General features: G+C 41.0%; 1 protein-coding gene across 1 annotated transcript in view; it reads left to right on the forward strand.

The window, feature by feature from the left end:
* The window catches only part of CRYBG3 (crystallin beta-gamma domain containing 3), a 63,830-nt gene that overhangs the window by 25,618 nt on the left and 10,284 nt on the right, over positions 1-27,928 (forward strand). Inside the window, exons 4-17 of the mRNA XM_081001476.1 lie at positions 1,463-6,296; positions 8,433-8,480; positions 8,986-9,095; positions 11,863-12,007; positions 14,968-15,101; positions 16,989-17,103; positions 18,085-18,120; positions 18,801-18,934; positions 20,205-20,331; positions 21,557-21,699; positions 22,701-22,827; positions 23,563-23,595; positions 24,946-25,055; positions 25,518-25,644. Of these exons, the coding sequence (XP_080857602.1) occupies positions 1,463-6,296; positions 8,433-8,480; positions 8,986-9,095; positions 11,863-12,007; positions 14,968-15,101; positions 16,989-17,103; positions 18,085-18,120; positions 18,801-18,934; positions 20,205-20,331; positions 21,557-21,699; positions 22,701-22,827; positions 23,563-23,595; positions 24,946-25,055; positions 25,518-25,644 (6,223 nt within the window). The remainder of the gene's footprint in view (positions 1-1,462; positions 6,297-8,432; positions 8,481-8,985; positions 9,096-11,862; positions 12,008-14,967; positions 15,102-16,988; positions 17,104-18,084; positions 18,121-18,800; positions 18,935-20,204; positions 20,332-21,556; positions 21,700-22,700; positions 22,828-23,562; positions 23,596-24,945; positions 25,056-25,517; positions 25,645-27,928) is intronic.

Here is a 27,928-nt window from a genome sequence, read left to right on the forward strand (position 1 = left end):
AAGTGGCCATCTGATTGCTTCAGGCACAGCCAAATTGTAGTTTAATTTGCAGTGCTTCTGCTCTTGGGTTTACAGTGATATGGAGAGCCATGCCACAGTCTGGTCACAATGTGTAGTCCTCAAATGAATCCAACATTCACTCCAATTGCAGTAACACTCTCTCTCTTTTACATGTGGCACCATTTCTCTCAGTTTCACATCTAGTTGGATCTCAGTTCAAAGACACTTGCTCGTCACCCAGTAACTTACTGATGGCTTGCATGTATACAGTTAGCACCAATGATTAAATACTATAGACAGGACTTTTGTATCACCTCATACCATAATTTTAAATAGAGTCTGTTTTTCCATGAATAAGTCATTGAATGATACACTGAAGTGACAAGATGCTGTGTAGCATATATGTATGTGTGAATCAGTCCTGAGTTAAATGGTAAAGGAAACAGGCCTTACTTACAGATACACAGCCATCATATACTTTTAATTAAAATTTTCAGTGGATCATAAATGCACACGAACACAACAGACTGTATCTGACATTTGACCAAGTCCAAGTATTCCACTTATCTCCAGGAGGAAAGACTCAGAACTGTTTCTGAGCTCTAATGGTAGACCATTACTTTAAATCGCTACATGGATCAGGTGGGGAACCTGAGGCCCTCCAAGTGTTGTTGGACTCCAGCTCCCATCAGCCCCAGCCAGTATGGCCAATAGTCAGGAATGTTGGAGGTTGTAGTCCAACTTCCAGAGAGCCACAGGTGCCCCGGCCCTGACAAGCAATTAGGGTAACATGAACGTTTTCAGAAAGAGACAGGCAAATGGTACTTTTGAGGATTTTGTTGATCCTTTTATAATCTAAAACAATGTAAAGTGGATAAAGTGAACTGCTTTCATCTGCAAACCTCATCCAAGGGTGCAGATCACTGTAGTTAGGACACAATTATTTGACAAAAATAGCTTTACATACATGTGTCTGCCAGGGGTTGGACATGATGACCCACAAAGCCTTCTCCTCAGTGGTACTATGAGTCAATAGCTATTTAAAAATCTCCACTAATTACACCTGTAATGGCATATATATATTATACATTTGAGTATTTTGACGGGTGGTGGTGGGAAATAACTATTAATCATGATGGCTATAATTCCTTCAGTATCAGAGGCAATACCAGTTGCAAGGGGCCATAAGTGGGAGAGAGCTATTGCACTTTTGTCCTGTTTGTGGGTTTCCCATAAGCATCTGGTTGGCCCCTGTGAGAACAGGGCGCTGGCCTAGAGTAGACTTTGGTCTGATCCAGCAAGATTCTTCAAAGTAGAAACATTGCTTTAGATTTTTGAAATAAAAGAGACCAGTGCCTATTGTACTAATCTTTCTGTGTCTGTTTAAAATTTCATTTTATAAAACTGAGTATGCCTAGGAGCTTTTGCTAATGTTCCAATAATGATATTTCTTCTGTTCCAGGAAAACAGAATGTGAGCTGGGTGCACCTGCCGTTACTTATGCAACATATCGAGGTTCTGCAAGAATTAAGCAATTGCTTAAGAAACAAGCGGAATTGGAGCAAGAAAAACAAACCTCAACCAGCATTAATAGCACTACAGCCAAAAACAAAGAAAACAGGACTGTAAGCCTTCCAGACTCAGAAACTACTACAACAAAGAAAGAATCTTCGTTGAAAACAAACTCGGGACCTAAGACTAACGATGACACAAAGGATTCACAAGCAAACGTATTTTTGGCAGAAATGGATTTGGGGGGAAATTCTCTGGATGTCTTGGGCAATTGTGAACACAAAGAACTGAAGAACAAAATTACCTCGTTGACAGAAATGGAAACAATCAAAAATTGCATTGAGGAACTAGTTTCTGTGAAACATACAGCAGTTTCCAGCACACCAGAACTTAATAGGAACCTTCTGTTGGAGCCAACACTGTTGCAAAAGAAAGCCAATTTCAGTTGCCAGAATAGAGATGCTGTTAGTATGAGTTCAGAAAATAGCAGATTGCTTGAAAATAGGGAGGAGGTGTTAGGGGAAATACAAATGGAGATTCAGTCAATCAATGCTACCACTGTTGGCTTTCAAAAAGGAATGCAGTTTTGCGCTTTTTCTAACACAGAAACAAAAGAGACAATGCAAGAGGAGTTTTTTTCGCACCCCAAAGTAGACTTAGGTGATAATGAGCAACAGTTGCTAGAAAACAAAGGTCCCTGCAATAGTTGGACTGAGGATCAATTCAAACTAAAAGCAGAGAACCAAACATTGCATTTGAATAGTATTATAGGTAGGGGACAGGCAGTTAGCAGGGTAGAAAGTGAAACTGAAGAATCACACCAAAAAGTGACAGAGCAGAACGAGAAAAAAATGCAGATCATTTCACCAGATGGACACTTACCTCTCCATGAACAAAAGGTTGGAGAAGAATTGGAGTTGGTGTTGCAGGATACAAATTGCAAAAAAGGTGATATATCAGCAGGAGTCGGTATGCTTGCTTCAGTCCAATCCAAAGAAATGGTTCAAAATGTAGATATATTTGGCAAAAGCGATCTAAAGTGTGAAGAGGCCACTGAGTCCATGGTACTTACAGATGTACAAAACAATCATAACTTCCCCATGATGTCTGAGAATGGAACTAATAATTTTACCATTGATAATTTGTATGTGCCTGTGACACAATTTGACCATGTTAGAATGACAGGTGCTTCTCCTAATGCAACTGAGGTAAACCATGCCAACACATCTTTGTTAGCTGCTGAATATGAAAATGTGGTGTCTCGAGTGGCATCAGCTGCCTTAGAAACAGGTGATTCCAGCACTGAGGAGGCTGTGGGCACTATGGATGGTGCCCCTCTTATCCTTGAGGCTAAAGATGACAACTGCCATATTTCTGAGAGAGTTGAAGATGAAACTCTGATCGAAACATTGACCGGTTTAGATAGTCCTCTTCCTCTCGCTGAAGACAAAACCAAGCCCATCAAATTAGAGAACTCAGAACTTAAAAGCAACACAGGCACTACTACAGTGGCCAAACCTATTCCATCACTTCTTAAAACTGCAGAAGTTGTGATATCTGCACAAAAAAATGATCCATTAGTTGATGAAATAAAAAATCAAACTGAAGCAAAAATGGCTTATGAAACTAAAGAGGACATCACAATAGTTCTACCTCCTGCCTCTTCTTCTAAAGAGACATGCTTCCCCGAGATCTCTCCTCCTGTTGTCAAATCAGAAGAAAACAGTTATTTATCATTTCCTTCTTCTCCGTTAAGCATCTTGGTCGGTAACTCTTTCATTTCTGGAGATAGCAAAATCGTTTTGGACGCTGTGTCTAAACCTGTCCTTAATTCTGAAGATCACAGTTTGTTGGGGGCTTCTTTGGCTGATAAACAGGATTGCACTAACCAGTCTCTAAGTGATTCTGCTGGGACTATCAATGTTAAAATATGTTGTTCTGCCTCTACATGTGAAAATAACCAAGTTATCTCAAAGTCAGAGGACTGTGGACCTGGGAGCCTTCTTATTGCTGCTGAATCTGGGTGTGCAGGTCAAGATCCTGGTACTTTTTTGGAATCTGAAAGCATTCCTGAAACTAAGCTTACCTTTGACACTGCTGAAATTGCTGATAGTAGAAGTGAGATTTTACTGCGCTCTGAAGAAATGAAGGATATGTCTGCCTCTTGCTTGGTAGACTCTAGATCTAACCTGGCAAAAGAGGATCTTCCTGTTTCTGCATTTGAAAATTTATATACTTTCAAGCCTGTGTCACCCATTACTTGCTTTAAAGATAGCTCAAAGCTTAGTTCTCCTGCCTGTGAAACATCAGATTTTGTTTTAGACAAGAATCATTCTCTTCCTATTGATTCTGAAGAAAAGAAGGGCAAGGTTTCACCTAAATATAAACCAAATAGTCTACACTCTAAATCAGTGTCAGAAGCAGAGTACCCAGTCCCATTCTTGTCCCCAGTTGCCTGTGATGTGGAAGCTACAGAACCTGTAAAGATTGTACTAGGAATGTCTTTCACTACACAGCAGAGAAAAGAGGAGCAAAGAACTTCAGGCCAGCTAAATCTTCACTACCTTGCTGCTGCTGCTGCTGCTGCTGCTGCTGCTAATTCTAATTCGAACACCTTTGAAATGGGTGATCAAGCAATTACAACTTTGTTTACAGAATCAAGCAGTCAGTTTTCCGAGGAAGCACTGAATGATGTTGAAACAGGAAGGCAAGTACAAATTAAATCCCAAGACTTAACTGTTTTGCTCAAAAAGGCTGATGAAATAGTTGATGCAGTTCTGCGTTTAGCCATAGAAGAAATAAGATCAAAGCAAGCAGCTGGCGTCTGCCAGACTAATGACATTAAGGACAATTTATTAGGGCTCAGCCTTCAAAAAGATCAGAAAAATAGAAAAATGCTGTCAGAATCAAAAGAAATGCAGTCAAGGAATTCATCATTAAAGCATTTTAATGAGGGTTGTATCAGAAAGCTTTCTGAAGTTAAAGCAAAAGACACACTTGGCACAAATATTAAAGATGAAAAAATACCATTTGACATTACAGATAAAATTGACCTACATAGTTCAATAGCACTAAAAGCAAAAGAAATAATTGATGATGTTATTAATGCAGCCATACGAAAAGTGACATATAATCAGCATGAGGACCATCTGAGCAATGGCATTCTTCAAAATTCAGCCCTTAAGTCCAACATTGAAGCATCAAAGAAGCTTACTACTGATACTGAATTAACAGCTAAACTTCCCAAAATAACTGAAGAACCTTTAAATTTAAGTCCAATATATGGAACTTCAGTATGCAATATAATCAATGAAGGTAAAGTAGCAAACTCCTCAGCATCTTTGTATATTTATATTAAAGACGACCACAAAGAAATAACAGGTGGAGAACAGAAAAATGAAAATGACTGGTCTGATCCCACAGCTACACTAGAATGCAGCCCTCCTACAGTCAATGGCAAAAACAGTAAACATGTCAATTGTACTATGGGCATGACAGATGCCAGTGAGGAAACAAAGTGGACAATTGATGATGAATCTGAATATTCCTCATATTCAATAAATGAAGAAACTGTAATGGATAAAGTGCATTTGCCACCATTTGGCCCTTTAGATTCACTTGGAAATAATCTAGGGAAGAATCTGCCTGAATATGTTTTTAAAGAGGGTGACTCTGCAGAAGTTGTAAGAGAGGAACCAAGTGAAAAATATTATGAAATAGAAAGTGAAAAGGTCTGTGGTAAAATGACGAAAGCTTACCCAGTGCCACAGAATGCTTATAAATTTGGCACCCAGTTCAATATGTCTGAACGATCTGTAATGAACAGCTCAGCAAAGATGGGCTTGAACTCAGATTTTTTCTTTAAGGAAGAAGCAGTCGTTGAGACAGGTTTAACAGCGCTCAAGGAATATTATCTGGATGTTGATGATGATTGTGGAAATGGAGAGAAATCCCCCAAGTTATTTGCTGCTTCTCCACCAGAAGAGCTGGACAGCAGTTCTTTCACCATATTGTATGAAGGTGCTCTTCAAGATGAAAGCTATTTCTTTTCAACAGAAGAACCAGATCATCCCTTATCATCCCCTCCTGACCATTCCCTGGATAATAATCAACATTATCTTATGTGTGAAACTGTAAAAGGCAAACTTGAGTCTGTCCACCCTTGTGAACAGAGCAACCAATTAAACAATCTTTCTTCAGAAGCATTTGTGACAGTGGAAGCAAAGCGATTCAGTGTTTACCCTTTCTCTTTGTCTCCTATATATGAAGATGACAGTTCTCAAGAGGACTTGCTGTCCGCTGATGTCTCACCAGAAGGTAATCCCATTGAAAGAGCCAACCAATCCTTGTCAGTCTTATCACTTCTTCAGTCAGTGTCTGAACGGTTAAGATCTAGCAGCCAGTGTAATGAAGAAGAGGAAGAGAATATTTGTGAAGAAAACAAACTAGAGGATGAAAAAGAAGCCTATCTTTCCAGTCAGGGGCCAAACAGCTTGTGCACAGCAGTCCCAGAAAACAGTCATGAGAGGAGATACTCACGTTTTCTTTCTAAGGAGGCACTTAATGCAGAAGAGACCTTATCTTTAAGCTCAATGCCTTCAGCTCAGCTTTTACAAAAATCTGATCGTGACATAAGTTCTTCTTCAAAGAGTATATACTATGAAAGTCTGCAGAGTTCAAGAACTTATTCTAGCAAGAAGGGAACTCGATTTAGGAGTGTTTTGGTGCCAAAGGACCAGCAGCCTGAAAGAAGTGGCTTGCAAAAACCAGCAGCTTTTCAAGTGGTAAGGTGCTTTTCATTAATTTTATATGTGTAAGGAAACTATTAAAGGAGCATAGTGGGGTGGGGTTGTAGGTGTACATACACACATACATTTACATGTATTTGTATGAGCGTGTTCATGTTTTAATTGTGCCAGATATTTCAGTTTTGGTTTTGTTACTAACACAGTTATTGTTGAGGTTATGTTCACGTAATAATTAAGCCGAGGCAATAGGCATAAACACCAATCTTTGGGATAAACACATTGTGGAGAGAGAGGATTTCTTATATTCATGGGCTGTTGTCTGGGGGCAGTTTACAGACATAGTGTGGAAAATTACATTCTTTCAGTTCACCCAGTGTAGAGGGGAATCACAGTACACTAGCCAGGTGAAAAGAAAGATGATGAATTTCACTTAGCAGAAATGCGAAGTAGAACACTCATCTCTTTCTTGCCTGTTCTTCCCCAGCAAGGTGAGGTAGGGTGAGGGAAGGAAACTTCATGCATGAATCTTAAAATAAGGGTAAGAATATATTGGCACATATGTTTATGTTTCCATGTGTGCTGCACCAAAGACTATAAGGTCCCCTCATCTTCTATTGAATAATATGAGGAAAGTGTTTTGTATTAACATAAAGAGCCACACAGGTCAGGAATCATAGACTTACTAATGTTTAATCAACATTAGCTCCAGACACCTTTATGACCATTTTTAATGATGTCTCAAAAGTTCATTCTTTCTTAGGGCATCACCCATGTTTGTGCTGAAAGCTTTACGATCAGGTTTTTATTTGATATACCAATCTTGTATTTTCAAACACTTGTAATAAGTTTCCACTCAAGCTTGTCAGTACTGATTTTCACCACTAATGAAAAATATTACTATTTAATTTAACAGAAAATGCACAGACAGTTGCTCCACATCCACCTACTGGATACTAGCAGTTGGACTTGATGACCCTTGTAACATATGGGTATCCAGTGCAGATGTTTTAGCAGAGTGTTCGCACGACATTGATTATTTGCCCTCTTCAGCAGTGTGTCTGCTGCATTGTGCAGTAGCTGTAGCATCTGGACCAGAGCGCATTGCAGTATCAAGGCTATCAGTGATTACAGTGGCTGGGCTATTCTGTATTCCAGATACAGGCATAGCTGGCATACCGTATAAACCTGGTAAAAGGCACTCTAATCTTCAGAGGACACTTTTGCCTCTAAGGACCAAGATGTACCCTAAGCTATGTACCTGCTCCTTCAGAGGGAGTGCAACCCCATATGGAACAGGCAGTTGGCGTATCTTACAAACACAGGAGCCACCTACCCCCAGAGGCTTTACCTTCCCAGGAGTCAAACTCATCCAGTCTAATCTTGCATTCTTCCGCTGGCTAGCACAGCCACACACCTGATTCAGATGCTGTGGAGAAATAGATCTGTGTGTCATCCATAGATGTAACCCCAGAGAGCAAGTCCAAGGGGGCCAAGGAACATGTTCTTAAATCTACTCTCTGGAGTCGATTGCACAGTTATGAATAGAACCAATGTAACATAGGGCCTCTGATACCTATCCAATGGTCAATACAGTGGTACCTCTGGTTACGAACTTAATTTGTTCCGGAGGTCTGTTCTTAAGCTGAAACCATTCTTATCCAGAGGTGTGCTTTTGCTAATGGCGCCTCCCGCTCACATCCTGGGGCAAAGTTCGCAACCAGGAGCAACTACTTCCAGGTTAGCGGAGCTCGTAACCCAAAGCTTGCATAACCAGAAGCGTTCATAACCAGAGGTACCACTGTAGTATCAAAAGCCACTGAGAGTAAGAGCAACAGGGTCACACTCCCCCTGACCCTCTCTCAATAAACCTAATCCTTGAGTCAGCCAAGGGCAATTAACTTCTAAAACCAGGCCTGAGCCCAATTGACGTGGATCCAGATAATCTGTGTCATCTAGGACCACTTGCAGTTGCTCTGCCACTGTCCTCTGCACTACCTAACCCTGAAAAAGGGGTATTTGTAACTGGTCAGTAGTTATTACACACCATTCAAGTCCCACAGCATTTGGAAGCCATGAGGATAGCTATCCCTACCTTAAAGTCATACTGCTTAAAAATATCTATTGTTGGTTCATTATAGCACTTAAATAATTATTTCCTCGTTTCACTTTCAGTGTCTTGTTGGCAGGGAAGGACTCAAATGCAATCAAAGACCAGGGAAAGTGAGTATGACCTTTTCACCGTATAAGCAAGTATGAGATATTGACTGTTTTGCCATGTACATTTGAGTGAAGCAATGGAAAGTAGATAGATAGATTAGGTAGGTAGGTAGGTAGGTAGAAAGATTCTGCATTTTCCTTGGATGTAATTAAGATGATTGGCTGCTAGATTCTACTTTTTCCTTGAATGTAGTTGTTGGCTAGAGCAAACAACTAATAAAAACTTTGATTAGTTAATTTAATATGAAAAGTATAATCCAACTTTCACTGATTTTGCTCCATTTAAACCAGTGATAATATACTAATGTAAATGATTTGTGGATGACCCGTTTGATTTTTTAATTGGGTGTAGACTGCAGTCCTGTATACTTTGAAGCAAGTCCCATGAAGTAAACATGACAAAGACCTTAAAGCCTTTATAAAACTAAACACAACAAGCAGAATATTTGTTATATATGGGAAACTGAATTTGCTAGTGTTTCCTTAACACCATGGCATGTCATTTCAGATGGTTATTTGTGATGTTCACGGCAACACAATTGAAATTTACCATGATGTGGTAGATGCTACAGCCTGGGTGTTTTCAAAAGAAGCACTGATCAGAGTTGTCAGAGGATGGTAAGGAACATGCACTTTATGGGTGAAGTGGCTGTTATTTATGTACCTGATTTTAGTGAAGATAAATAAGGTTCCTGAAGTGTGCAAAAGTTAACTATATTGTAGTTAATTGTCATCCTATAATGAAATTAATATTTTAATGAACACTTGCTGCTTTTCCATTGTTTGAATAAGTACAGTTTTGTGGATTCGATAGAGAAATAAATAAAAATACAAATTTATCAGTTAAGGCGGGGATAGCCAACCTGTGGCCCTCCATATATTGTTGATTTCCAGCTCCCACACACCAGCCACATGCCCATAGCCAGGGATAATGGGAGTTACAGTCCAGCAATATTTGGAGGGCCGCAAGTTTCCCTAATTTAAGGGAATGTTCAGTTTTGAATGCTCAGTTTTTGAAAAATGTTAATCTGAAATTTAAAAATATGTCTTATCTGAACTGTATAAAATACTGTTGCATTTCTATTGCAAAGAAGATAAAGTAAACAAGTGTATGCTAATTTATAGAACATCATATTTGAGGCATGTGAATATATTTGGGAATTTTGAAAAAAAAATTGTAGTGGGTTCATGTGCAGGAAAATGGTTTAAGGTATGGTGGTCGCTCGGGTTGCGAACGTGATCTGTGTGGGAGGCACGTTCGCAACCCACAGCGCCGAGACTGCACATGCGCGGGTCGCAATTTGGTGCTCATGCACAAAGTGCGATTTAGTGCTTCTGCACATGTGCCAAAACCTGGAAGTAACCCGTTCCGGTACTTCCAGGTTCGGCGTGGTACGCAACCCAAAAACGCACAACCTGAAGCGTCTGTAACCCGAGGTATGACTGTATCCAGGTACACCTTTGAAACATAATAAAAGAAATAGTATACTGAATAACAAGTGGTGGAAGCGTCATAAAGAAATGTGTATTTATTTCCATTTTTGATGACTTTGTAAGTTTACTAAGCAATAGAAATGATTACTTGTAAGACACCCATATTGGTTCTTCTATTTTATTTTATTTTTACTTTTACTAAAAAATGTTTGTCTGGCTCCACCCACCGCAGGGATGTGGGCTCTGAAAGCTTTCCACTGAAGTAATGTGGCCCACAGTCTGAAAAAAGTTCCCAACCCATCTTACATGATTATAGCTACAAGACTATATCTTCCTAAGCTTTGGAAAACAGTATCTGTTCTTAATATTGCTGAATATGAAGCTGAATTGTATTGATACACATAATGATGAAATTAACCAAGTACATTAGACTAAAAAATCAACAACACAAACAACATTTTTATTGGCTTATGCCAAAGTAAGGCATATTTTCCAAAGTTATAAATCATATAAATATTCTTTAAAAGGTATAAACTATAAAAGAAGGGCCATAGCTCAGTGATAGAGTACATGCTTTGCATGCAAGAAGTTCCAGATTAAATCCTAGGAATACCCTGTCTGTAACCCTGGGTTGCTGCTGCCAATAAACAATACTCTGTGAATAATAATACTTAGTAAATAATATTGAATTAGAAAGACAAGTGGTCCAATTCAGTATTAGGCAACTTCCTGTGTTCTTTCCATTTGAAAAACTGAATTTGTGATACGGAATGTGTTATTTTATACTAACAATGAAATTGAAATTAAAAAGAAAGACATACTTGCATGATTCCTTTACATAGCATCATTGCATTGAGAGTTGTTAGTGGAGTTGTTAAAAAATGGAGCATTAAATGCTTCCCCAAATTATCACTTTGTTAAACAGTAGTTGTTTGGGGACTGGGGAGGATCCACATCTTCCCCTAAAGTAGTGTTTGTTTGGTAAAGAAAGCTCCTGGAAAAAATGTGACTTGGAGTGCTACATGAAACTCATGAGCATTATGGAAACATCTCGGATATTTCCTGTGGCATCAGTAGTGACAAGCAATCCCACTCCAGGGCCGTGCACCATTTGGAAACTTTTAATGTTGAATGTTTCCCCTGCATTTTATCAGACTTTGGAGACTGTGTCTATTTATAGATGTCCACTCCTCATGATGACAAGCACTTTGCTAATGTATATTACTTGCAAACCATGTTAGAAATAGTTTGTACCATCTCCAGAAGGATTTCTAATTGCACAAATTTCAGATGACAATTTATAAAGCTCAGTTTATAAAGTAGCCTCCGAGTCAGTAGTGGTTGGCAGGACTTTGCTCACCTACCTCCCCAACAGAGTGTTGCTGCTGGATCCTGAGAGGGGGAGAGGGGAGTCACAGGGATGCAATGCAAGGTTCCTGCCAGTGCATCTACACCGCACAGAGCTTCCCCTGTCTCACCCTTCCCCCTCTCAGGAACTGGCAGACACACTCAGCGTTGGGAAGGCTGGTGAGCCACCCTGCTCTGCCTGTGCCACCCTGCTGACCACTGTTGCTCTATGTGTGTATGTGTTTCAGCATACAGTCATACCTTGGTTTTTGAACAGCTTAGTTATTGAATGTTTTGGCTCCCGAACGCCACAAACCCAGAAATGACTGCTTGCGAACTATTTTTGGAAATCAAATGTCTGGCAGGGCTTCTGCGGCTTCTGATTGGATGCAGCCAACCAGAAGCCACGCTTTGGTTTCCAAACGTTTTGGAAGTCGAACGGACTTCCGGAACGGATTCTGTTCAACTTCCAAAATACAACTGTATATGGTAAAGAAATAATACAATTCGTAATAAAATTAACCATGCTTCTTACTAGTATTGGTGCTATGTTAGCTACCTCTTGGTAGCATGTTTACAGTGTTGTGCTTATTTTTTAATATAGCTGGATTATGTATGAGAAACCAGGATTCCTGGGTGAGAAATATGTTCTAGAAGAAGGAGAGGAGATGCTGCATGATCTATTGAATCCTCACAATGAGAAACATCAAAAGAACTTCAGAGTTGGTTCAATCAGACAAGTAGTGAAGGTGAGTACTCATTGTGAGAAACAGATTCTACTGGCAATGACAGTAGAGTCCATTTTACTCCTCTCTGCTCCCGTCCACCACCAACTGTTACCGTATTTTTCGCTCTATAGGACGCACTTTTCCCCCTCCAAAAATGAAGGGGAAATGTGTGTGCGTCCTATGGAGCGAATGCAGGCTCCTCGGCTTCGCGGCGAGGCGCCTGACCTGGAAGCCGGAGCAGGAACAGAAGGGACTCCTTTTGTTCCTTCTCCAGCTTCGCTGAAGGGCGCTTCACCTTCTCCCTCTCTGCGCGGCACCTCTCCTGTGAAGGAGAGGCGCTGCACAGAGAGGGAGAAGGCGCAGCGCCCCTTGAGCGGCGCGCCTGTCCAGCGAAGCCCGAGGAGGAACAGAAGGGTCTCCTTCTGTTCCTTCTTCAGCTTCGCTGAAGGCCGCTGCGCCTTCTCCCTCTCTGCACAGCACCTCTCCTGTGCGCAGAGAGGGAGAAGGCGCAGCGCCCCTTGAGCGGCGTGCCTGTCCAGCGAAGACGGAGGAAGAACAGAAGGGTCTCCTTCTGTTCCTTCTCCGGCTTCGCTGAAGGGGCGCTGTGCCTTCTCTCTCCCCGCGCAGCGCCTCTCCTTCACAGGAGAGGTGCTGCGCAGAGAGGGAGAAGGCGCAGCGCCCCTTGAGCGGCGCGCCTTTCCAGCAAAGCCGGAGGAGGAACAGAAGGGTCTCCTTCTGTTCCTTCTTCAGCTTCGCTGAAGGGCGCTGCGCCTTCTCCCTCTCTGCGCAGCACCTCTCCTGTGCGCAGAGAGGGAGAAGGCGCAGCGCCCCTTGAGCGGCGAGCCAGTCCAGCGAAGCCCGAGGAGGAACAGAAGGGTCTCCTGTTCCTTCTCCAGCTTCGCTGAAGGGCGCTGCGCCTTCTCCCTCTCTGCGCAGCGCCTCTCCTGTGCGCAGAGAGGGAGAAGGCGCAGCGCCCCTTGCGCGCCGCGCCTGTGCAGCGAAGCCGGAGGAGGAACAGAAGGGTCTCCTTCTGTTCCTTCTCCAGCTTCGCTGAAGGGCGCTACGCCTTCTCCCTCTCTGCGCCACGCCTCTCCTGTGAAGGAGAGGCGCTGCGCGGAGAGAGAGAAGGCACAGCGCCCCTTCAGCAACGCGCCTGTCATGCGAAGCCGGAGGAGGAGCAGAAGGGTCTCCTTCTGTTCCTTCTCCCGCTTCGCAGCGACGCGCCTTTCCAGCGAAGCCGGAGGAGGAACAGAAGGCTCTCCTTCTGTTCCTTCTCCGGCTTCGCTGAAGGGGCGCTGTGCCTTCTCTCTCTCCGCGCAGCGTCTCTCCTTCACAGGAGAGGTGCTGCGCAGAGAGGGAGAAGGCGCAGCGCCCCTTCAGCAACGCGCCTGTCATGCGAAGCCGGAGGAGGAGCAGAAGGGTTTCCTTCTGTTCCCTCTCCGGCTTCGCTGAAGGGCGCTGCGCCTTCTCCCTCTCTGCGCAGCGCCTCTCCTGTGAAGGAGAGGCGCTGCGCGGAGAGGGAGAAGGCGCAGCGCCCCTTGAGTGGCGCGCCTTTCCAGCGAAGCCGGAGGAGGAACAGAAGGGTCTCCTTCTGTTCCTTCTTCAGCTTTGCTGAAGGGCGCTGTGCCTTCTCCTTCTCTGCGCAGCACCTCTCCTGTGCGCAGAGAGGGAGAAGGCGCAGCGCCCCTTGAGCGGCGAGCCAGTCCAGCAAAGCCGGAGGAGGAACTGAAGGGTCTCCTTCTGTTCCTTCTCCAGCTTCGCTGAAGGGCGCTGCGCCTTCTCCCTCTCTGCGCAGTGCCTCTCCTGTGCGCAGAGAGGGAGAAGGCGCAGCGCCCCTTGCGCGGCGCGCCTGTGCAGCGAAGCCGGAGGAGGAACAGAAGGGTCTCCTTCTGTTCCTTCTCCAGCTTCGCTGAAGGGCGCTGCGCCTTCTCCCTCCCTGCGCGGCACCTCTCCTGTGAAGGAGAGGCGCTGCGCAGAGAGAGAGAAGGCGCAGCACCCCTTGAGCGGCGCGCCTGTCCAGCGAAGCCGGAGGAGGAACAGAAGGGTCCCCTTCTGTTCCTTCTCCAGCTTCACTGAAGGCCGCTGCGCCTTCTCCCTCTCTGCGCAGAGAAGGCGCAGCGCTCCTTCAGCGACGCGCCTGTCCTGGCTTCTGCTTTAGCCCTGCGCAGCCTCTTCGGGCAGGGGGAGCCTTCATCCCGCTGCCCTGAAGAGGCTTGGCACGGTTATCCCAGAAGCCAGAACAGCCACACGGTATCCCAGAAGCCAGATCCCTCTTGCTGTTCTGGCTTCTGGGGTTCAGAATAAGTTTTTCTTGTTTTCCGCCTCCCAAAACTAGATGCGCCCTATGGTCCGGTGCGCCCTATGGAGCGAAAAATACAGTAATTCCTTTATTTTGGTTTAGGTCACATCCACACCATGCGCTTAAAGTCATGTCTTTCCACCAAAGAATACTGGGGTTTGTTTTAAGGAGGGTGAGAGTTGTTAGGAGACTCCCCACAGAGCAACAGGTCCCATCACCCTTAACAAAAGTACAGTTCCCAGAATTCTTTGGGGGAAGCCATGACTGTTAACATGTTCTAAATGTATGGTGCAGATGGCATACCTTTTAGAGAAGATTCAGAACTTCAGATACCTTTCTCAATCTTTCTTAATGCTGCACCTCAGACTTCCCTTTCCATATTGCCCATGTTAGGCATCTGCAAATGCAGTCGCTTTTTTGAAAGTTGGTATTTTATAGTGTTTATTCTCATCACAGTCATATCCAACAGCTCTTTAAAAAATAACCTAGATATAGCTCAGGGCACTGAAGCAACAATGGTGCCCCACCATTGTCAGTACTCCTCTCTGCTGTGTACCATTCTTAACCTCCTGTTTGAAGCATGAAACATGGAACCATGTTTTATGGGATGTAAATAAATACAGTCAAGGAATGCACAGCTCATACAGTCATGTTTGTTTTTGTTATCTGATGTGTTCTGCAGGATTGCAGTGTTCCTGAGATTGAGCTTTACCCACAAGATAGCACAGATCATGTTCCTGTCTGCATCCAGAGTGCAGTTGCTAATTTAGAAGAACTGGAAGTCAAACCACATACTCTTTTTGTGAAAGCAGGAGTGTGAGTGCAGGTTCCATTATATATCCATCAGTTTGTGAACCTATAAAAACATGAAAAATGTCAGCAAGCAACAGTTGCTGGCTGTTTCTAAGGTGAAACGAAGAAACAAAAAAATGGGGTGTTTCAGAAAGCAGCAGTAATTTCCAATTTATAGCATAGATTATTATTTTGCTTATACTCTCTAGGGGAAAAAACCCTCATAAGTTTAGATTACATTTTAATTTAACAGGGGCTTGCAACCAAACAGGCATTGTCCTGTTTTTAAAATAACTGCTTTTCTAAAGACAATTTCTGTTGCCATCAGTGTAAAATAAACAGATTTGGCTAAAATTAATTCTGTTTGCTAAAATTTCCCTGTATTCAGTACAACTATGGCTGCACCAAATCTTCATATAGCATACAATGTGCCACAACAGTCAACTAAGCACTCTGAAATGTTCTTCCCATCATTTTTTTGCATTTGTTTTTTAAAACCTAGTCATTGCCCCTCTTGATAGCTGCTGCTGCATCATTTTTCATTTAAAATGAACATTTTCTGGCAAGGATCACTTTTCCAGCACATATCCAATTGGATATTATTTTACAAAGTCAGTTCAGAATGAAGGCAATGGATTTTGGGAAGGAGGAAGTGCTGCAGAAACGTTTGGTCCTGTTTGCGGCCTGCCTCCAAATCACTGAGAGAGGACATATTTGCAAGTCACCTCCACTTTCAGCTCAGCCTTAAATACAACTGTCATGTTGTCTAAAGCCATTGCTTTCATTATTATTTTTATTATGCTATTTTGTAAATGCTATTGCTTTATTATTGTTACCCTTAAAAGAAGAAGAAATAAAATCTGCCTTGGAATCTTTAGAAGGGGACAACTGGCCTTTGGATCCTGTCAAAATTCTCAGCTCTCTTTTTCAGCTATTTGAATTTCTGTGTTAGAACTTCAAGCCGTAAAGTAGCCTAACTATACACAGAATCATGGGTACCTCGGTTTTCGAACGTAATCTGTTCCGGAAGACCATTCGAGTTCTGAAATATTAGAAAACTGAAAACTCAAAACGGAAGCCTCAAAACAGAAATCTAAATACAGAAACCACATTTCCTGTTTGACTTCCAAGGCACATTCAAAAACTGAAGCATTTCTTACCAGGTTTTCGGCGTTCAAGTTCTGAAACGTTTGTCAATGGAGACGTTCGAAAACCGAGGTACCACTGTATATTTCTAAATGGTCAACTATTTACAGCAGTTATGCTGTTGAGTGGGTTCCGCATGGAGAGGAGACAATTAAAAGGCAATATGGTAGCCATCTTAAAATATATGAAGGGCTATCACATAAATGATGGAGGAGCTTTGTTTTCTGTTGCTGCAGAAGATCGGACCTGAAGCAATGGGTTCAACTAGTAAGAAAAATCATTCATACTAAGCAATTAGGATGGGAAATCCTGATGGTATGAGCAGTTTGACCATGGAACAGACTGTTCCAGGAAGAGGTTTTTAAGCAGAGGCTGGATGGGAACCTTTATGGGATTCTGTACTAGTGAGCTTCCTGCACTGAAAGGGAGTTAGACTGGATGGCATTTAGAGTCCCTTCCAGCTCTCTCATTATGTAATTATTTTCTGATGCTAGTAGTCAAAATAGGGCATTGGGCATTATCCAGTGTGTTCAGGGGCAATACACCTCCTGAATTAAGCAACAGGATGAGTGTTGTTTTCCTTCGTGCTTTTCTTATGGGCTTCCCAGAGGCATCTGACTAGCCATTGCTGGAGACAGAATGCTGGGCTAGATAATTCTGCTGGATCAGATGAAAGGTTCATTTTTATTAATTAAATTGCACATGAATCAGCACTGTTGATTACTTTAATTGGGTTAATCAGCCACTTTCTCCTCACTCTAATAGATGGCTTGCCTATTCAGACATTAATTACAAAGGAGAGGTGATGGTTTTGGAAGAAAACCACAGCCCATGTGAAATTTCAGCAGCTGATGTAAAATCTCTTCATCCGTTGAAAATGGTGAGGCAGTAGTAGTTTTTCAACCGATTATACACCAATCCATCCTCTTCTGCAACAATCGTGCATCTAAATCAGAATCTATTTTCATGTCTGAGCACCCACATTGACTGAGATCACCCAGGGCACAGATCTGATTCAGTACACCATCTTCTGAGTCTTGAAATAAGCAAAGAATTAGCCTTTTGGTTAATAATTTCTCTAGATTAGACTTGACATAAGGCATTCTGTTTGCCTGGTGCTCCTAAAATGATCAGAACTAGATTAGAATAGACTTATAAAGTATTTATTCAGATTAATCATTTTAAAAGAAAATAAGATTCTAGTACCTAGTAGTTACTGCAAAAATCTGCACTATAAAGGATCATAATAGCCTATGTTTGCCTTGATTGGATGTGATGATAGGTGGAGTGGGCTATAATCTGTTCTTAACATTACCACGAAGTTTCCAAAAATGAAATTGCTGTTGTATGAATGAAATTAGATACGTATAAAGTTGGTTTTGGATTCATAGAAATCTAACTCTTTATATGCCCTATGAACATTTTTGCCACTGTCAGCAGCCATCTCCCCTCAAAACCTGCCAAAGATAGGAGTCCCTTTTGGAGGAAGTAAAGATGTTCAGGCCATGTGAATACTGTCTTTCTTCATATCCGCATGTTGAAGAATTCCTAATTCTTCTGGAACAATCAAGCACTCATAAATGTGTTTCATATTCTGGAATCAATATTTAGTGCCCTTTTAAAAGGCATGTTGATGATATCAACAGTGAGAGGAATAAAAAAATGTTTTATCCACTCTGAGCATGGAGCTCTAATTAATATTTTTTTTTATTTGTTTGTTTATATAAAGGGATTATATACCATCCTTCAGCAAATTTTGAGGGCGGTTTGCAATAGCACTTATTCATATTTGCATAGAACTAATGGAACTGAAAAATGCATTTGGATTTTACATACCTGATTATTTTGTTTTACACTATAGGGTGGCCTGAAGGTTCAGATGCCTACGAACATTAAGGTAAGTATGGATTCTGGCAACAGTAAACTAATCTGTTTTTAAAGGCCTTCAAGATCATAGAATCCTAGAACTTAAGGGATGTCACTTATGCCTAACTTTGCTATTCCCTTCTTAAAACTATGGGATTGAATCTAAAGGTGCCCTCCCACAAATGGGAGAGCTTTTTCCATTCACAGATGTGACAGTGAGCTAGCGGAGGCTCCCAGTTGAGAGAGGTTCAGGGAGATGATTTTTGCCATTTTCTTCCTTTCCCTCTGCAGTTCCTGCACCATCTCCCACCCGATTCTAGAGGGGCCCAAAAGTTCATAAAGCACAGGAAGCAACCAAGGGAAGGGGGGAAATGGCAAAAAGGGTATTCCTCCAGTATGCACAAAATTCTGTTCTTGGGAACTCTGGATGAAAGCCATAGAGTTGGAACAGATCACTAATCATTCAGTTTGATCCCTGGCCCAGCTAGTCATACACAAGTTAAACTCAGATTAATTCATGCCGCTTCAGATCATTGTGTTCCATAACGGAACACATACAGAGCAGATGTACCACAATTAAGGTACCTGGGGTGAAAAAAGCATAAAATGATTGAAACTGGATAAGTAAGGATAATTTCATAGACTATACAGAACATAGACCTGGATATCAGAAATGTATTTTTAAAGGATCGACTATTTCACATTCTGCAGATGATAATATATGAGACCCCATACTTTGGAGGATGGCATAAAGAGCTTTCTGAAAATATTGATTGTTTTCCAAACCTTTTTGAAAATGCTGACGATTTCCAGGGAATTGGATCAATACGTGTAATTGGTGGAATGTAAGTACAATTTTGATCCTTTTTAAAATTTTCTTGCAAAGGTTCTCTGTGGCCTACCTGAGGCTCCAAAGTCCCTCATCTGATCTGTTATTCTGCGAGCATAGGAAATCCGAACTCACCTAATTAACCCTAATTTCCTGCTTGGCAGGGGGTTGGACTCGATGGCCCTTGTGGTCTCTTCCAACTCTATGATTCTATGATTCTAACCCTGTGCCCTGAAACTCATCACAGTAAACATTAACAAATTCACTTTCCATTGAAATTGATGTCACCACCCATTTCTATTTACTTTGTCATGTGTGTCATTTTATTTAGAACATTTGGTGAACTATCTTTTAAAAAATTACAATCCAGAGATGTTTACAGCCATGTTTACATTAAAACTGTTTAACTTTATAAATAAGAATATGATTAAAACAGTGGATAATAAACCATTTGGTACCTCAACATAACAAGAGAAAACGCCTGGGTAAATAAAAAATGTAGACAACCTCACTGGGGAGAGTGTTCCAGAGATGGATTACCACAGCCAAAAAAGCTCTTTCCACAATTATCATCTAACTCACTTCAGCTCAGAAACCAGGGGAACCTCAAGAAGCATCTCTGAGGGGATTTTAGTGGCAGGCCTTTAGGTCCTCAAGGACCAAGTAATATAGTGCTTTATAGGTAAGTACCAGCACTTTCAAATTGTGATTGGAAATGGATCAGTAGCCCCTGACCTGTCCACTGGCAAACATTGAATCCCACCCTGGGTATTAGAAGTACAACATATGCCATTCATGAATGAATGGGGACAATAAATCTGGCATGTGCTATTTATATACAAAGTAGTAAGTATGGAATGGTAAAGTAAATATGAAAAAAATGCATCGAAAGGTTGGTATAAATTAATTGAATATTAGAATGTAAAACTTAGTATAAAATATAAGGAAAGTTGTTTTAGAAGTAACATAAGCAGAAATTGATGGATGAAAACTGACATATTTCTTGTTATAATTATGATTTTCCTTTTCTTTTCACCTGGATACCCTCTGATATTCTTTAAACAGGAGCTTTTTGTTACATTATGCATTAATACATAGATCATTTTGCATACCAATGTTATTTCTCAGAATTTATTTATTTTTTAAGAAAAAGCTGAAGCCACTATATCTGTTAGAACATGGTATTTTGTATGTATGGATATCAAAGTTGAATACTTAATGACTGTTGATATATTTGTAGCTCATTTATAACTGCTATACCGGTTTTTTCCTTGTGTGTTTTGCAGATGGGTTGCCTATGAGAAGGAACGATATAAAGGCCGGCAATACTTGTTAGAGGAAGGAGAATTTGAAGACTGGAGATCCTGGGGTGGAGTGAGCAGTGTCTTGCTGTCTTTCAGATTTTTGCAAGCTGTAAGTACTTCTTCTGGTCCTCAAGACTATTTCCTTCTTCAACTCACCCCCACTCACTCCCTTTCATTGGCATTGTAGATGAAGGCATACAGATGAATACATACAAATACATTATTTTTATAATTGAATGGGCTTTTGTGCTTGGGAGGGTTGGTTGTAATAATTATAGTTATTTAAGTGATAATTATTTATTCTAGAGCAAATCTTCCACACCCCTTGTAGAAAATCTGTTTCCATTTAACAGTTCTGCAAGTATCTTAACTATAGATTTTTCTGAGACCCAACGGTCACTAAAATGATTTGGGGTGTAATTGTATTATTATATCTACTCCTCCAACATGAGAGAAAGCTCTGATGTAAGAGGGTTGTTTGTGTTCTACATAACTCTTTTGGAAACAGTTTGACATACCAATTATTCTTGCAAAGCATGAAAATAGACAAGTTCCTAGGCTGAACCTGACTCAGATGTTTGAGTTAAGCACCTGTGTGGCAGGGTTGTTGATAACAGTTCTTTTTCTGTAATGTTGAATGTGGCTGCAATCCCATCATCACTCATTTGGACCTAGATCCAGGTAAGTAGCTCTGGAATGGTGCCATAATTTTTCTTTTCTTTTCTAACCACAGTCTTGAAATTGTGACTGCTGAATTCAAGCAAAGGGAGAGGAGCCCCATGAATAATAAAGTTCATTGGTCTCTAGCAGGGGCAAAATTGTTGTAGATATTCAAACACTCATCTTTCACATACTGTATAACTGATTTCATTTAAGAACAAGGCAAACTTGCAATCGGCTGCAGAACTTTTACATAAAGACTGTGCCAAAGAATGTTAGCGATGTCAAAGAAAAACCAAACACACAAGTTGTATGTTAAGAAACAGCACTGTTAACATTTCATTGCTCAGGAACAATAATTGCATTTACTACTATTTACTCTGATTAGGGAAATACATGTTAGCTTTGGATAGGGCCATTGTGATGATGAACAGAAAGATATGGAGGTGGAACTTGTTCAAGGAAATTCCGCAGGTCAAGAGTTGTGTGGCAACTGTCCAGATAACCTGATGAAAGATTCTTCTTTCTTTCAAAACAAAGTCAGCTCTAAATGTATATGTAATATCTGAAGAATACTGCTGGTTCATTATTAAATAACAGCTTTATGTTGTTTAAAGAAGGGGGAAAGAGGATATTGTATCTAATGCTCCCTAATTTTCGGTTTGGAATTCCAGGACTTCATGGAGTCTGCAATAACGCTTTTTGAAACGGATGAGGAAAATGGCAAGTCGTTGGACATTGCCAATCAAGAAGTTCCTGATTTGGAAATGGCTGGATTTGGCTCACTCACAAGATCAGTTAATGTGAAGAGTGGAGCGTAAGTTCTGTTTCAAATCTTGGTGCAGTAAGAAATAATTACCGTATTTTTCGCTCTATAAGATGCATCCGACCATAAGATGCACCTAGTTTTAGAGGAGGTGAACAAGAAAAAAAATATTCTCTCCCTCTCTACATAGCGCCCCTTTGCGAAGCAGCAGGAGAAATGGATCCCCTTCTGTTTCTCCTCCCGCTTCGCTGAAGGGGCACTGCGCAGAGTGGGAAAGCTGCGCAGCGCCTCTCCAGTGAAGCGAAGCCAGGAGAGCAAGAGGGATTGGTGCGCACCGATCCCTCTTGCTCTCCTGGCTTCAGCGAAAGCAACGCGAAGCCTCTGGAGCGCTGCGTTGCTTTTGCTGAAGCCATGGAGCCTGCATTCGCTCCATAAGATGCACACACATTTCCCCTTACTTTTTAGGAGGGGAAAAGTACGTCTTATAAAGCGAAAAATACGGTAACTTGCTTGCATTCCAAATCTTTCTTTCTTTCTCTTTATTTAGTTATCATGCTCTGCTTAACCTATAAAGTTACCTATAAGTGATATCAATGGCTACTTGCCACAATGTCTATGTTTTGCCTCCACTGTATGCAAGTTACTGGGAGAATGTGGCTATGCTCAGGTCCTGCTTTCAGGCTTCCCTTATCTGACTGGCCACTGTGAAAACAGGATGCTGAACTACATGGGCTGCTGGCCTGATCCAACAGCCTCTTCTTCTTGTGATATATGACTGCAAATAGAAAGAACTTTTTGGCTTCACCCATAATTAAAATTGGCTAATAGAAATATGTCTTTTCCTTTGGCTTTATAGGCTAACTGGGAAAAGCTATCTAGTGTCAGATAACATTGAACCACAACACATAAATTTTAAATGTTTGCTTTAAATTCATATTTGATGAACAAATGAAGAACGGACAATTCTTTTACAGCAGTATATGAATTACTAGTATATCTGAGTAGCTATCTCGTGAATTTGAACCTCAGAAATTCTCGTTTGTCACATCTAGATGGGTTGCCTATCAGCAGAAGCACTTCTGTGGAGAACAATATATATTGGAGAAAGGAAAATATAAAAGTTTTTTTGACTGGGGAGGTTCTAGTGAAACTATTATGTCAATTCGTCCAATTAAGTTGGTGAGTTATCACATTTGGTGGGAAACGGTGTATCATTCGCTAAAAATACTTTATTGTAATAATCCATAAACCAATGAGACAAATATTTTAAAGCTCTCGTATAACAATGTAATAGTGAATTCCATCCACCACACACAGAACTCACACTTCCTGTGGTTTTGAAATTTATTTACAATTTTCCTATCATACTTTGATTTTTGTTGTAGTTGCAGGTCATTCTGAGGTGGAATCAAATTTAAGTAGTGTCAAGATGTGCTATCATGAGGATATTTTTAAGAGAAGAATAAATAGTTTGTTTGAGCCATAGGTCTTAATAAAATTTATGTTTCCTTCCCCCCAAAAGTGTGCAGTCAATCCATAAGTTGTGTTTTGGGGGGGGGGGATTCAGTGTGCATACTCTGCAGCAAGGGCATATAAAGCCAACCTTGTGGTAAAATCTTTTGCTACTAACTTATAGAAAATCCGTATTTTATTGGTCACACACACACACACACAGAGTTTGAATAAGAAGCTTTCCCAAGTACCTGCAGCTTATCTCCTTACAGAGGAGGAAATCAGAACAGAATATGCCATGTACATATTAAGCGTATCTATGAATCTCATTTCATTTTTGCTAAGTATGCAAGTAGAAAATGAAGTTGAGCCTCCATGATGAATCAACAGTTTCTCAATAATATACTCACATACTCAATGATATACTCATATTTCTATTTTATATATTTATGCTTTTTGTAGGAGCCACTAGGAAATCATGAACCCAAACACTGGGTAAGTTCTTGTGAAATCACAATTATTAGCACCATTAATTTTGTGGGATATTGGGGTTAGATCAAGATTTACCCTTTTGTGAATGGAATGCCCTCTGGGGGAAGCATGTGTGGCTTTGAAGCCCCCCAGCACCACCTCCTGTGTATTCTGGGATAGTTCCCCTCCCACTGAGAGCAGCTTTTCAGTAGTTAAGCTAAATAGACTGTTTCAAAGGACGGAAACTCATATTTAAATATTACACACACACACACACACACACACACATATTAGTGAGTTAAAACTAAACATGAATGGTAATTCCTAATATAAAACTAATCCTGGGTTTATTTTTGCAAGCAATTTCCTCTTTCTTCTTTTTACTGGAGAGAACTCAACTATTGTCCACTATTTTTTAAATCCCTGGGAAAGCACAACCAGCTGGTTGCTTTTCCAGTTTCTCTTGCTCTTTTGACCCTAAGGGTTGGTGCCAAGATTTTTTTATTATATTTTTTGCATCCTTACCAAGTTAAGCAAGTTACATGCTTACATCCAAAACTGCTGTGTTGTCTTGCTCTCTAGAAGAAGAGTTTGGATTTGATATCCCCCGCCTTTCACTCCCTTTAAGGAGTCTCAAAGCGGCTAACATTCTCCTTTCCCTTCCTCCCCCACAACAAACACTCTGTGAGGTGAGTGGGGCTGAGAGACTTCAGAGAAGTGTGACTGGCCCAAGGTCACCCAGCAGCTGCATGTGGAGGAGCGGAGACGCGAACCCGGTTCCCCAGATTAGGAGTCCACCACTCTCAACCACTACACCACACTGGCTCTCTGGCTCTAGCAAGCTTACATAATGTTTTTCAGTTGTACTAATGAGTCCATTCTCAGTTGACTAGCATTTCCTAGTCTACCCTACTGGAGCACATCCTGTGATGGAAGCCTACCACATTTTGTCAACTTCCAGGCCTAACTGGATGGTGTATACTTTTGCTGCCCATTAGGCAGTGTACTAGAAAACTTCACTTTCTACCAAAATCTTGATTTAGGCTGCTTAACCTTAATTGCATTTAATTGGGAAAAATTATATTGCATACTGCGCAGCTGTATTCCATAAATATGAACATTGCTAATAGTTTTCATACAGGCAACTGTTGTATCAACTACATATTTGTTATCAGCAATCTTAGCAGAAATATCAGATCAGTTACAAATCAGTCATAATGCTATAGGGAAAATAACATGTTTTAAGTACAACTTTTTCTTTTTAAAACTTCAGAATGATGAAACACTGCTTCTCTGTGACAACTACTTATTGTAATATATACATTTGTTTTCTAGTTTATGCATTTATGTGTTGAAAACAATTTTTTTTAATAGCTTAAAGCTTTCAGCAGCACACATTTCAAGGGATCGTGTATAGATGTTACAAGAGAAGTTGCTGGTTTTGCATCATTTACACCTTGTTCTTTTAAGGTTCTTCGGGGATGGTGAGTTGAGTTGATCTAGTCACAATTTTTAAAGCAGCTTGGAAAACAATTTCAATCTATTTTATTTACACCTTAGAAGTGAGAGAAATTTCAAGGCAGTTTACAAAAAAAATATGATGATAATGCTTTAATTATAGTATTTGTTTATAAGCAGTCTTGAAAATTATCTCTCTTTTAAGCTGTTAACTTTTCAGTAAGGGCATTATATAGTTGCTAAAGCCTACAGTCAGATTTGTGCCATGCTTAGAAATAGGCCCCTAATTTCATGACTGCTAGTATCAAACTTATGTTGTATGCATTTATTTTCTGTTTATATACCACCAAACTTTTGTGTTTAGTTGTAAGTCCCTAGAATGAAATCAGTGTGTGTTGAAAAAAATTGTCTTCTGTTGATATTTTATTTGGAGAAAAACATAATAACCTATTACGACAGCTGACCTTTTCTTGGATTTATCCTTCTAGTTGGTTACTGCATTACCAGGGGGAAACTGCTGAGGATCAGTGTGTGCTGGAAGAAGACCTCTACCCTGACCTTACTTCCTGTGGTTGTCCAGCAGCTGCAGTCAAGTCCCTTAAGCCTCTTGAATATGTAAGATCTGTATTTAAAAGGTCTGTTTTATAGCCAGCCATACTCCAGGGAAGCCTATTAAATTCCCTGTAATTCAAATTCAGGGAAAATAGCATCTTGCAGAGAAATTGAAGAGTTGGGCTGCATACGCGCACAGATATTAGAGAGAAAAAATTAACTTACTGAATAGTACTTTGTTTGGCGCGGTGGCAAGGGGATACTTTTTTAAGGGCAAAGTCTAGTGCACAGACAGGCATTGTTTGTGGTGAGTCCTACCAGGCCTCCTGCATTGTGCTGACAATGGTCCTGTCCCTGTTTCATGTCTTTGTCAGAAGAAAGTGGTAATATGGGTAATTGACAGAGGTTTCCCCTCTAATTTTATTTACATGCCAACTGCATGTTCAGGTGGCTCAGTTGTCCTGCGTTTGGAGCAGTAGCAGCAGTGCGGGCAGGAAGCAACCATCTAATGAAATATTTGTTTGGATTTAAACAAATGATCTCCAACCTATAATTTGTGTCAGTGTAATTTCTGTGGGTTAAACCACAGAGCCTAGGAGTTGCTGATCAGAAGGTCAGCAGTTCGAATCCCCGCGACAGGGTGAGCTCCTGTTGCTCGGTCCCTGCTCCTGCCAATCTAGCAGTTCGAAAGCACATCAAAGTGCAAGTAGATAAATAGGTACCGCTCCGGCAGGAAGGTAAACGGCGTTTCCGTGCGCTGCTCTGGTTCGCCAGAAGCGGCTTAGTCATGCTGGCCACGTGACCTGGAAGCTGTACGCCGGCTGCCTCAGCCAATAAAGCGAGATGAGCGCCGCAACCCCAGAGTCGGCCACAACTGGACCTAATCGTCAGAGGTCCCTTTACCTTTTTAATTTGTTGAAAGGTTGCCAGGTCCGCCCCCCCCCCCCTTCGATTTCTGACAGAAAAGAAGTTCTGCAGCTTACCAAGCAATCCGTAATAGCAAGAACAGGATTAGCATATGATACAGCAATAGCTACACTGGTGTGGTGCTGCAAGATTCTTGTGACTGACACCATAATCCTAATTTATGTCTAATCAGTCAATCCTGCTGAATTCAGTGGGGCTTACTCTTCGGTCATTGGGGTTAGGAGTGCAGCCTTGTTTAATGGGAAAAGGATGTGTTAATTGGTGACAAATGCAAAGTGGGTAGCAGCAAATATATACCAGGTTTATTATTTCCCTGCCATAATCACAGGCAATGATATATGTTACCTGACTCAAGCAGTTTCTAAACCTTCAGGTTAGGGTATAACTGAAGTTTTTACAGGTTAAATTGCCCATAGTATGTCTTAATTGCCTCAAGTAGACTAACTTTAGTACCATGTGTATTGCTAATCTTAATAGCTCTTTGTTGCACTAAGAACAAACTGGGAAACTGGTCCCCTTTGTGTTCAGCCTTGTACTAGATTAGTTTTACTGTCCCTGAGTGTTTAAAAAAATGTTTTGAAATAGCTTTATAGCTTTCACCAATGAATAGGCTAATTCTTCTCATCTTATCGCCTGCCTATTCATGATTGTCCCTTCTCTGAGAGAGAGAGAGAGAGAGAGAGAGAGGAGGAGGAGGAGGAGGAGGAGGAGGGGGGGGAGAATGATAACATTTAAAGAATCAGTCTCTCATTTGGTCCATTCCTTCTATGCTTCTGGTGTGCAACTATATTGTCTTTTGGCTGTTTTGCAATGTCATTTGGCCCTTATTAAATTCATACTGTTAGAATCCAGCTAATTTGAAATTCGTTGAAATTTGTTAAAATTTTAAGAGAGACTAGTATTGTTAAACCATTGTGTTGTGTCCTCAAGAGGCTCTGTGGCAAGAAATTATGACCTCTGTACAAGGAGGAACTTCCCCTGGTTTCATTTACAAACAACATGCAGTTTAGCAGTATCATGCACTTGCTGTTCTAGAAAGCTGCTTTTAGTAACAATGTTAGATGTTGATCTGAACACTCAAGAATGCAGTAATGGGCAGACATTATTTACTTCTGTGCGCAATTGTTTTGAGCCTGTATTTTATACATTGCTTATTTTTGTGTTGTGCTTGTTTTTAATTGCCGAAATGGCTTCTTATGCACGTGTCTACTGGAAAAGTACTTCATTTTGGCTGAAGTATTTTAGGCAGTTAGGTATCATCAGATGTAACTGGAATGTAGTTTACATTTTTATGGCATTGCTGACTTAGAAGACATTTTAAAAGTACAGTGAGTGGTACCTTGGAAGTTGAACAGAATCCATTCCAGAAGTCCGTTCAACTTCCAAAATGTTCAGAAACCAAGACATGGCTTCCGATTGG

Source organism: Podarcis pityusensis, assembly GCF_964106645.2.
Source record: "Podarcis pityusensis genome assembly, chromosome: 4".
Lineage (NCBI taxonomy): Eukaryota > Metazoa > Chordata > Lepidosauria > Squamata > Lacertidae > Podarcis > Podarcis pityusensis.